The sequence below is a fragment of the Marmota monax genome, unplaced genomic scaffold (genome assembly GCF_021218885.2).
Source record: "Marmota monax isolate L192 unplaced genomic scaffold, Marmota_monax_Labrador192_F-V1.1 WCK01_AAM20220418_F8-fsc00149, whole genome shotgun sequence".
NCBI lineage: Eukaryota > Metazoa > Chordata > Mammalia > Rodentia > Sciuridae > Marmota > Marmota monax.
In genome coordinates this window covers 1,088,366-1,099,636 of record NW_026693170.1, presented here as the reverse complement: position 1 = coordinate 1,099,636, position 11,271 = coordinate 1,088,366, and the positions used below count along the sequence as shown (strand labels likewise).

Genomic DNA, 11,271 nt, shown 5'->3' with positions numbered 1-11,271 from the left:
GTGTTCATTCAGTTTTCTGTTTTGTGGTCTGAGTCGAACCCCAGGCCAGGCACATCCTGGGCAAGAGTTTCATCACTGAGCTACATCTTTGTAGAGTGTGAATGGAAGTGTGTCAGTTCAAGTGTCAATTAAGATAGGCACACTTCTGTAATCCCAGTGACTCAGGTCAATTTGCAGGAGGATCACAAGTTTGAGACCAGGCTCAGCAAAGACCCTCAGCAATTTAGCAAGAGCCTGTCTTAAAATAAAAAATAAAACTGGAATGTAGCTCAGTGGTAAAAGCAGCCCTGGGTTCAATCCCTAGTACCAGAAATAGTGACAATTAAAAGTTTTTAAATGATGATAGGACTCTGGTTTATGCCAATAATCCCAGAGACTTGGGAGGCTGAGGCAGGAGGATCACAAGTTTGAGGCCAGCCTGGGCAAAATCTTGTCTCAAAATAAAAATGGGAATCCCACAATGAAATTTTCCATGCTAATATTAACAACACAGGAAAACTGTTACCTAAATTTAGATGAAATGGACCAATATCTAGATGAATATGACTTAATAAAACTGACACAGGAAGAAATAGAAATGCTAAAGAGTCCTATAGTTATAGGACTTTGATGGTTACCAAAGAAATTCAATCCTTAATTTAAATCCTCCCACAAGGAAATTTCCAGGCCAAGGTGGCTTTCCCCCCCAAAAAAAGACAAAACACCACATTCAGATAGTCCAATATATGTAAATATATGTTCTATAACATTACATACATAACTATATGTATTTGCACACATCTGGTTAATATGTACAACTATAAATACACATAACAGCATGTATACATGTGTACATGACTCTAGGCATGTGTGTAACTGCACATATTCACAGCTGTTTAGATTCCTGTATGTATGCAAACACGTAAAGAGCATGGAAGTATACGCAACAAATTGCTGATTATGATTATGACTTCTGAGAGGGAATGGGGCACTTGTCCCTTTCCTGTACTGTTCCCATTTTTATGAAATCATATTCATGCCCCAACCTAACTAAAACGTAATGTTCATTGAAATAAGAGTGCCAATGTTTAAGGCGGGTATGGTGGTGCATGCCTGTAATCCCAGGGGGCGGGGACTGAGGCAGGAGGATTTCGAGTTCAAAGCCAGCCTCGGCAAACTCAGCAAGGCCCTAAGCAACTTTGCAAGACCCTGTCTCTAAATAAAAATAAAAAGAGCTGGGGGTGTGGCTCAGTGGTCCAATGCCCCGAGTTCAATCCCTAGTAACCCACTCCCCCCCAAAAAAGAGCCAATGTTTAGAAGATGATGTTGAACCCCACTTGGGATCTGCCATCTAGTTCTGGACACTGCCAGACAACTGTTCAATAAATCTTAATCCAGTTGGGCATGGTGGGGCACTCCTGTAATCCCAGCAGCTTGAAAGGCTGAGGCAGGAGGATCACGAGTTCAAAGTCAGCCTCAGCAAAAAGCGAGGCTCTAAGCAACTCAGTGAGACCCTGTCTCTAAATAAAGCACAAAATAGGGATGGGATGTGGCTCAGTAGTTGAGCACCCCTGAATGAAATCCCTGGTACCCACCCCCCCCAAAAAAAAAAAAAAAAAACAGTCCAAAGGAAAAGCAGCATTTCTCCTATTTAGACAAAGAAAGAGTCCACCAAGTATGTAACATTGTGCATTTATTTACAAAGAGGTTAGAGAAACACACAGAATCTGGCCCCCCTGTGCACGGGGGAGTCACCATCGTCATAATAAATACACTAATTTTTTAAAAAAGAAAAAAAAAAACTGGAACAGCTGAGGGTCATCCAGCTTCCCCTACTCTCCCTCACAGTGGAGGCATGAGATAGAAACCATCTTCCTTCCCCTCTTTACCTCCCAATCCTCCATAATTGTCCAGGAATAGAGGTGAAAGAGTCCTTCCCAGGTGTTGCCAACTCCTACTTGACCCTCAAAACCCCGAAGTCAGTGCTCCTTCCCTTCCCAGGGCACTCTGCAGGCACCACCTGAGCCAGACACAGAGTCTCTGACCTGGGTGCCAAGGGGACAGCCTAAGGATCCAGGGACATGAAGGGGGCACTTTGTGAATGAGAGGGGGACAAATCTGGGCACAGAAAGAAATGAGAGTGTTCAAGGAGAGAAGTGAAGGGAACAGACTATACTTCTACACTAAAAGGGGAAATTCAAACTGAATCACCCCTCTTGCAAACAGGGACACCCATTGTACAAATGAGGAAAGTGAGGCCCACCAAAGGGGAACTTTCTTGCTCCTGGGCTTGGAAGCCAAAGGCTGAATGGATGGATCAGGGTCCTCCCCTCATTCCTCCCTGGGGGGGGGAGGGGAGCCTTTCTAACCAAGACTGCTACTACGCATGGAAGGGAGTGAAGAGGGTCTTTGGAAACAGAGAATGGTGGTCTTTGGAAGGTGGGCATGGAAGGGCCAGTGATCAGGAGTGTGGAGGTGCAGAGGCCATAAAGGGGGAGCCCAAGCAGATCCCCAAACTCACACCGTTGTCATGACCTTGAGAGAACCCGAACGGAAACGCAGTATCTTCTTCTTCAGAGCGTGGGAGGCCTTGATCTTCACGAAGACTTTGGCGGGGCCCGCGGGCGCCCCTCCACCTGCACCCCCCACTGGCCCTGCGGCGGCGGTGGCCGCCACTAGCTGCTGCGGCCACACGAGGCCACCGCTGCCCTCTGAGTCGCTGGAGGCAGAGCTGAAGGCAGGCGACTCGCCCTCGCTGGCGCTGGACTCGCTCTCCCCGTAGCCGCCGCCCACGCCGCCCGGAGGCCCGCGGCGAGCGAGCGGGCCCAGGCGCCCGGCCGAGCACTCCGAGTCGCTGCCCGCGCAGCCGTAGAGCAGACGGCGCTGGGGGACCGACGGGGACGGGCCTGGCCCGGGGCCGCGGGCTGCAGGGGCGCGGGGCCGCCCGCGGCGCCCGTCGGCGGCGTCGATCTCGGCCGTGGAGCGCCAGCGGCGGCAGGACCCGGCGGCCTGGGCCGCGAGCGTGGGCGCGCGGCCACCGCGGGGCCTGGGCGGCCGGGGCTCCTCCCGCTCGGCCGTGGGGTACTTGGGGGCCCCCGGCGGCGCGGCGGCGGCGCGGCCCAGCAGGCTGGTCTCGGACTGGGAGCGCGCGGCCTTGCGCGCCCTGGGCGAGCCCCGACGACCCGAGGCCTCGGCCACACGTCCGCGGCGGCCCGCGGCCCGAGGGCGCTCCCGGGGCGGGGACTGCTCCACGCTACGGCCGCGGGTCAACGGCGGCGGCTTGCGGCGCGCCGCGCGGCCAGGGAGGCCGCGGGTGGCGGCCTGCGCGCCCGGGATGTACTGCGCCTTCACCAGGCGGCCCTCGGCCGGGCTGTCGGGGGGCGAGGCGGCGGCCGGCGGCGCTGCAGGCTCGGGCGCCACGTCCGCCTCCCACTGCGAGGCCCAGGCGCGACTCAAGGCGGCGGGGCTGGTGGCGCGGCCCCCGGCGCGCTCCACCGAGGGCTCCCTCGCGGGCCGCGCGCCCCCGGGGGGCGGGGACGCGTCGGGCGGCCGCTGGCGCACGCTGTTCTGGCGCCGCGGACCCCCGTCCGCGCCCCCGGGACTCGTCCGGGGCTGGCCCGCCCCCCGGCGGCGGCGCCTGCGCAGGAGCGCCGAGATGTAGCCGTCCAGGGGCCGCCCGGTGCCCACCGGGTCCGGCGAGTTGGCAGGAGCACGGCTGCAGGGCCGCGGGCTGCGCAGCGCCACGGCGTGCAGGGGACTGGGCGTCAGAAAGGGCCCCGCGCGGGCCCGGCGCTCCGCAGAGGAGCAGGCCTCCGGCCCCGCGGACCCCGCCGTCGGGTAGGGCGCAGAGAAGGACCGCGGCACCGCGGCCCGCGCGCCCACCGACTCGGGAGCGCTGGGACTGGCGTCTCCTAGGGAAAGAAGGGGGAAAAAAGGGGCGGGGGAGACTCTCAAAGTCCTTTCTCATCCAACCTTGAAGGGACCGGCCACCTCCCTCCATCTCCACCTCACCTCATCAATGAAACCTGCCTTCCTCCCTTCCCTTGTCTAGGGTTGGTGAAAAAAATCTTCAGAGATCAATAAGACATGCATGACTTGTCCTGCCTCTGCCTCTATCCCTGTCTCCTCCCCCCCCTCTCTCTCTCTCTCTCTCTCTCTCTATATATATATATATATATATATATATATATATTCCCAGACCCCCTGGACATCTGCTTGGCCCACTCTCTTACCTAGGGGAGCCACTCAACTGTTACAGTCTCAATGAGACACCCCCCCAGCCATATTTTCTATGATTCTAATTGCTTCCCCAGACTCAAAGGGATGTCCCTTCCCCTGGTTTATGAATTGTCACAGCACAAGTCATCATCTAATGCCCTATGTATTTTACTTATTTATCTGGTGTATGCTCTATTTCTCCAACTACAATGGCCATTCACGAGGGCAGGGAGCTCCCTGTCCAGTTCATTGCTGTGTCCCTCACCCCGAGGAAAGTGCTAGGAGAGCACACAGTAGGGGCTCAGAGATGGACTTTTTGTAAATGAGCAACAGTGGTTCCTGTCTCAGACGGACGACCGAGTGGCTGGTCCAGGGCTGGAGGGCAGAGGCCCATGAGTACCCCACACAGGCCCAGCAGGTGGACACTGTTATTCCCCCTTCACAAATGGACAGACATCCGGAAAGAAGAGAGAAGCTCAAAATCACATGAAGAGGGAAGGTCACAGCCAGAACTGGGGTCCAGGTGTGACTTGGAAGCTTATGCTCAAAATGAGCCTCTTAATGTCCTGTCCCTGGCCTCAGGTCCCCAACCCCACCCACCTTACCTAGGGACTTGGGCCTCTCGCTAGCATAGATGCCTCGGGGTTCAGAGGGACCCAGGCGTCCATAGGAGCCAGATCCAGAGAAGCCACTGTCCCCGCAGAAGGTTGAGGGTGGTGAGTCTGGACCTCCTGTGGAACTGGGGTCTTCATAGAAGCCTGGATTCCAAAGAGAAGCCAAAAGACCATCAGGGAGGTGGGGTGGGGAAAGCCGGAGTGGGAGAGGAGGAGGTGGGGCAGCGAGAGAGTGCGGGCCTGAGAGATGGGGAGCGTGGGAAAGGCTGGGGTGACCAGGCAGACCCCACCCCTCCAGCCCTGCTCACCTGAGCTGCGCCCACTCTCCTGTTCCAGGCCCCCAGACTCCAGGCTCAGGTCTCCCAGCTGTTGGCCCAGGTCCCAGATGAGTCCAGGCAGCGCCTCCTGAGGGCATGGGGAAAGCAGGGCGGTCAGAAGGCCCAACCTGATGCCACAGAGTCCCCTGTTCCATGAGCTCATGGACACAGACAGGTTCACTTTGACAATGAGGCTCTGACTTCATAAAATCAGTACCTGGGCCCCAGAACCTCTAAGGTCTCTGTCTCTCATGTCCATTAGGGACAGAGGCTAACTCCCGTCCTCATGTAGCCCCATCTAGTCCCTCCTGGGTGCAGTGAGGCCCCAGAGGCCCCCTCTTGCCCACCGTCTATCAAGGATTCCCATCTGTGCTCACAAGGGAACCCCATAAGAATGTTCTCTGAGTCTACCTCCAGGTCTTCTTGCTGTAGAGACAGTTCAATGCTAAACATGGTGTCCAGGACCCAGAAGATCCCTTAGCCATGGGTCTGTATTCTCCTAGTTTTAAATTTCATTTATGTTATTATTACTTATTTTGTGTAGGTGGGTGGTACTGGGGATTGGAGCCAGGCCCTCAGGGGTGCCAGGCAGGTGCTCTACCACTGAACCCCATCTGAGGTCCCTTCTTCCAGTTTTGACCCGACCATCTCCCTTCACTGCCCTTTGTCACCAGTGGAAAGTCGTGTGGCACTTTCTGCTTCAGCCTCACACCCTCTGCGGTTTCTCCCCTCAGACCCCACCCCTGCCTGGCTCTGGGCATCCTGGGAAGTCCTTCCAAGTCTAACCTTAATGGTCCTACAGCAGTGATCCCTGTATTTTTTTTTTTTTTGCCCCCGCACCACATCCTCCTGAGCCCTGGGCTCCACTCCTGCCGTGAAACCCACCCCACCCCTCCGCACCCCAGCGTCTGTCCACGGCTCCTCATTCCCAGGAGCAAAGGAAGGAGAAAATCTTCCCAGGGCAGTGACCATGACCTCTCAGGGGTGGGGTCCCAAGACTCCCAACGCAGCCCCGTTTCAGAGGGGGCGGGCCAGAGCCAAGAAGGCTCACAGGGGCTGGGGGAGTCGGAGCTGTGGAGCCGGCGGCTGACGGTTGACCCTCGGACAAAAGCGGCTTGTCTGGCTGGGCGAGGGGGGAGCGCGGGAGGGCAGGCGCCCAGCCCTGCCTATTTAGGGCCGAGAGACCGGCCGGCTCCCGCAGCCACCGCCCCCTCCCAGCTCGGGACTCCTCTGGGCCCTGGCTCCTCCCTCCCCCAGAACAGAAGCCCCCATCTGGGCCTGTTTATGTGGGCAAAGACGACACATTGTTGAGCTTGGGCTGCCCTGGGCATGCAGAGGAGTCAGCTTTGAGCAGAACCCAAAAAAGCAGCCAAATCGCTCAACAACGAGGAGTGATTAGAGAAATGGAGGAGCCACCTTTGTACGTCCCCTGTCCCCTACCACGTCCCCAGAGGCGCTGGCTTGATCCGTGGGCTCCAGCCTCCTGGCCTCCTTGCTGTCCTGGAGGGCAGCCGGGCTCCCCCCCCCCCGCCCCCACTTCCTACTGGCTCGCCGGCTTCATTCACATCTTTGGTTACCGGGATCCTTTCTCTGACACTTTCCGAAATAGCTCCCCTGTCATTCTGCACGCTGACACCCTTCTACTTTTTCTATTTCTATTTTCTATTTTTATATTTTACACAGCAGTAATGACCTCTTGACTTAAAATCATATAGCAGGGTGTCACTTGTTTATTGTGTCTCTCACTAGGACCTCATCCCTAGGAGAGCAGAGATTTGTGTTGGTTGCACCTTCCCTAGCAGTGTTGGGCACAAAGCAGATGCCCAGGAAATATTTGATGAATGAATGAATGAATGAATGACACATGTGTAGTGGAATACTATACACCTGTTAAGATGGAACATGGCAAATTTCTTTGTGGAACCATTGCTATGATAAAGCATTAGCAGAAAGATAAAAATGCAGAAAACACCCATGACAGTGAGTCAGAATTACAGTCTTGTGTTGCTTAATGATGTGGGCACATTCTAAGAAATTCATCATTAGGCGATTTCATCCTGTGCTAACCTCAAAGAGTGTACTTAAACAAACTAAGACAGCTACAATGTCACTAAGTGATATAATTTTACAGGTCTACTGTCCTACATGCAGACCTGGAAGGGTTGTTAAAACCAAAATTATTGAGTCTCAATTCCAGAGCTTCTGATCCCAGTCTGGAGTTGAGACCAAGAACTTGCATTTCTAACAAGTTCCATGTGATGTGGTGCCGCTGGTTAAGGGGTCACACTTTGAGAACCACTGGCACAGTCACTGGGACCTCACCCAAGAAACTGGCATTTGTAAAAAGCAAAGCTTTTTACAAGCTCTACATTTCTTTCTTGGTATGTAAACTGTTTCTGCTGAGCTGATGCAGGAAGTCCTTTCAGGAAGAGGTCTGGAGGGACTCAAGCCAAGGTGACAATGGTGGGGACCTCAGGGGGTCAAGGGAGGGATGGGGAGTGCTTAAGGAGGCATGAGTTAGCAGCCCGTTGCCAAATTCAGCTCTCCACCTCCCCACTGTGAGACTCTGGGTAGGTGATTTGGCTCTCCGGTCCTCAGTTTCTGTCTATCACATGGGCATCCTGTGACTCCATCTCTTATAGGACTGCTGGGAGGATTACATGAGTTAAAGGAGCACTTCCTTTTAAGTACTAATAAATACTAACTGGCATTATTACATGAAAGCTATGAATATCTAACAAGGAGTAATTAAAATACTACTTGCATAATTTAAAAATATATGTAAAATACTTTTTCCCTTTGCTTTTTGGTTTTGTTTGATAAATTCTGCAGTCCTCATTTCTTCCACTATAAGGTGGGCTGAGGAAGAGAGAGTCTGGAGTCTCTCTTCCCCCATGGCCTCCTCCTCCTCAGTGTCTAGACACCCCTGAAATCGTCCCCCAGTCTACATTCCCCATCTTATAAATCTGACCTCATTCCTTCCAGCTGCAAAAAGGATGACTCTTTAAAGACCAGAGGTCCTCGGCCTGAATTCTGCCCCCTGCCTCCCCACAGTGCCCCCTTATTGGTCCTTTTGTGCAAATTCTACTACAAGCAGGACATCCAGCCGAGGGAGGCTTAACAGGAGTGTAGTTAGGGCTCCTGGAGACTCAAATTTCCCCACATCTTTGTCCATTTCCTTATATTCCCTTATCAGTGTCCAGCTACCTTTTAGCTCTGGTAGGAAGCCCTCTGCAAGTCTCGCTTAAGAACTCCTTGTTAAAAGTGACCCTTTTTCTTCCTGGGAGCAAACAGGACCCAGGGAGCCCCCGACCTCCACCCAGAATTCATGCCTCTATTTTCTGCAATAACCTCAGTCTTTACCTGGTATCTCCATCATTCTTATTAGAAAGTCACCAAGTCTGGCTTCTGTCTTTCTTGCTTCAAAGAAAGTGTATTCTTGGGTGAAGAGACTGGGTAAGTCTCATAAGGAGGACTCAGGGAACAGAGGAGGCCCATCTTCAGAAGGACCCAGGAACCCCAGCACTCAGAGGAGTTTATATTTAGCGCTTCTCTGCCTCTCCCTTGGTGCCGCTGTCTCCCCCACTTCCCCGCCTGCCACCGCCTCCTCCCTGGTGCTGGGACGAGAGCTTTGCCTGGTGACTGTGGGGGGACTGGCCTCTCCACTACCACCTCATGCCAGCCAGGAAGAGAGGTTTGGGGGAGAGAAGAGGGAGACGACTGAGAGATGTAAGATGAGGGGCAAAGAGATGGGGAGGCGGAGGGGCAGTGCCCTGGCTCCTGGTGGGATGGGGGCACTTGGGAAACCCGGGCATCTTGGGTGGGGGAGCTGGTGAAGTCCCCCACAATCCCATCTCTAACTTTTGGAGGGGGCGGGGCCTCCCACAGCTGTTTCTGCTTCCAAGAAGAATGTGCAGGGTCCCACTCCCGGCCGGGGGAGGGGCTCGCGTGCAGGGCCTGTGTCTGGCTTCAGCTTTCCCCACTTCCCATCTGGGGAGGGGGCAGTCGAGGTCAGCGACAGGGAGAGCCCCCTCCCCCCTGCAACCTCGGCTCAGGTTTCCCCAAACGGGAAGCTCTGACCACCCACAGGCTCATGGGATCTGCAAGGGGAGCCAGGGTCTGTAGGCTGGGGGAGGGGAGGAGAGAGACTGAGACTGAGGCGTGGGGCAGGAAGAGAGAGAAGAGCAGAAATGCAAGGAGGGAAGACTGGGAGACAGACAGACAGACAGGACTGAGAAAAGGAAGCAGACACAGAAAGTCACGGAGATGTGGCTGTAGGGAGCGAGTGCAGGCAACCAGGAAGGGGTCTCCGGACTCAAGGAATGATGTATGGAGGAGAGGATGATGCTTCCCTAATTTGGAGACCTCTGCTCATCTTCCCCTACTAGAGCACCCAGAAGTCAAATCACCCTGCTGCCTTAACCTGCCTCTTTTTGGGTCAAGGAGGACTGGGACCAGGTAGGAAAGAGAGGAAAGTGTCATGGACGGTCTTGATGCCGGTGGGGGCCTCAGAGACTGAGCTAACTCCCAGCAGTGATCCCTCCCTCTGGAGGCCCTAAATCCCCTCCCCCCACCGCGCCCCCTCTGGAGATCTCCAAGCACACCAGGGCTCAGCGAAGATGGAACCCTCCCTGGTAGCCAGGCCCAGAGGGAGGCATGTTTGAATCCCCACTGTGTGACCTTGGGTGAGTCACTTCCTCTCTCTGAGCCTCAGTTTTTTTCTCTGTAAAATGGGGACTACCACCCCCTATCTCCCAAGCTGCAAAAAGACAACGCGTGCAAAGTACTCAGATCCGGTCTTGACACATACTTGGCGCCCAGAAGGATTTTCTTTGGGGAAGGGGTGTAGAGGATGGAGCCATGCATCTGAGTAGAGGCCATGCAGTACCCCCTCCCCCGATTTGGGGACGGAGAGGCCAGGTCCCGCCCGCCGCTTGGACTCCGGGGTCTCCAACCCTACCCCTGTCCTTTCCCCTCCTCTGAGCTCCCTCGCGACGTGTGCCTGAGCATCCAACCGAGACAGACAGACAGATACAGACGAGGGTGGAGGGAAGAACGGACAGGCGGCCCCTCACCAGCTGCTCCTCTAGGGCCGCTGCGGCCCGGCGCGCCGCCGCCGCATCTTCGTCCTCGTCGGCGTCCTCCTCGTCCTCGGCCTCAGCGCCCCCCATTCCGGGCTGGGCCAGCCGCAGCGCCTGCTGCACGCGGTACTCCTGCCTCTCTCGGAGCCAATGCAACTCGCAGAGCCCGGCCAGGCTGCCCTCCAGCCAGCCCCGCAGCCGGCCCCGTTCGGGGCTCACCGGGAACGAGAAGGCCCGGATCATGGCTGCGGCCCCCCGCCCCAGCCCGGCCGGGCCCCACGGCCACCCCTCTCCCGGTCCCACCTCCCCGCCCCAGCAGCCCGCCTGCCCGCCCGCCCGCTGGCCGGGCTGTCACCGTCTCATCTGCATAGGCGCCCGCCCATTGGGCCGCCCACCCGTGCCTTATCTGCATGGCCACGCCCCCGGCCACACAGCAACCGACGCCTATTGGTGGGTTCCATCCTTACGAAGTTGCTGGACAGAGCACCCGCGCCGCCCAACACGACGCATGCTCGAAGCTACCTACTCACTCGGCTTAAAGACAGCCTCGCCACGCCCCCCCGTGAATCTGCCTCAGGGCCTTGACCACGCCCCCCTACGCATCACAATGAAACAAGTCCGCCCTTGCTCCAATGCCATTGGTCTGTACCTCCCGGTCCTGCAGCCTGTTCCGCCCTCCTGCGGGCGAGCTCTGGCTACCATTGGACTGTCCGGCGAGAGAGGAAGGATGGTCTATAAATAGAGAATGCATCCACGTGACAGTTTGGCAGATGTTCCAACCTCCCTGTTCTAACCTTCAGCTTCTGAGGCTGCGCGAGGGGGGGGGTGGCGGGGGAGAACAAGGTTGAGGGTCGAGCTCTGATTTCTCCTCCTCTTCCAGGAAGCCTTCCGAGACACTCCTCTGTAAAACGGACAACATCCTCGGATAAAGTTATGCTTCTTAAAGCGGGGCCGGCTTCACCCACGTGGGACTCGCTTAGACGACCTCGGCGCTTGGTTTAATATTCTGCTATAGCTCTCTTGAAATTCACATATTTTTTGAGCAAGGGACCCCACGTTTTC

General features: G+C 55.8%; 1 protein-coding gene across 1 annotated transcript; it reads right to left on the bottom strand.

The window, feature by feature from the left end:
• Positions 1–1,654: 1,654 nt before the first annotated feature.
• Positions 1,655–10,499, bottom strand: Dact3 (dishevelled binding antagonist of beta catenin 3). The gene is made up of 4 exons (XM_046455692.2): positions 10,204–10,499; positions 5,120–5,216; positions 4,803–4,955; positions 1,655–3,890 (listed from the first exon to the last, which is right to left on the bottom strand). The coding sequence occupies exons 1-4, from the start codon at positions 10,450–10,452 to the stop codon at positions 2,497–2,499; spliced, it is 1,893 nt and encodes a 630-aa protein (XP_046311648.1). The 5' UTR covers positions 10,453–10,499; the 3' UTR covers positions 1,655–2,496.
• Positions 10,500–11,271: the final 772 nt, after the last annotated feature.

Coding starts and splice junctions, on each gene's coding strand:
- Dact3 (XM_046455692.2), bottom strand. CDS start 10,452: ATGATCCGGGCCTTCTCGTTCCCGGTGAGCCCCGAACGGGGCCGGCTG. Junction 4,956..5,119: donor GGAGAGTGGGCGCAGCTCAG/GTGAGCAGGGCT, acceptor TTTGGAATCCAG/GCTTCTATGAAGACCCCAGT. Junction 3,891..4,802: donor CGAGAGGCCCAAGTCCCTAG/GTAAGGTGGGTG, acceptor TTCTTTCCCTAG/GAGACGCCAGTCCCAGCGCT.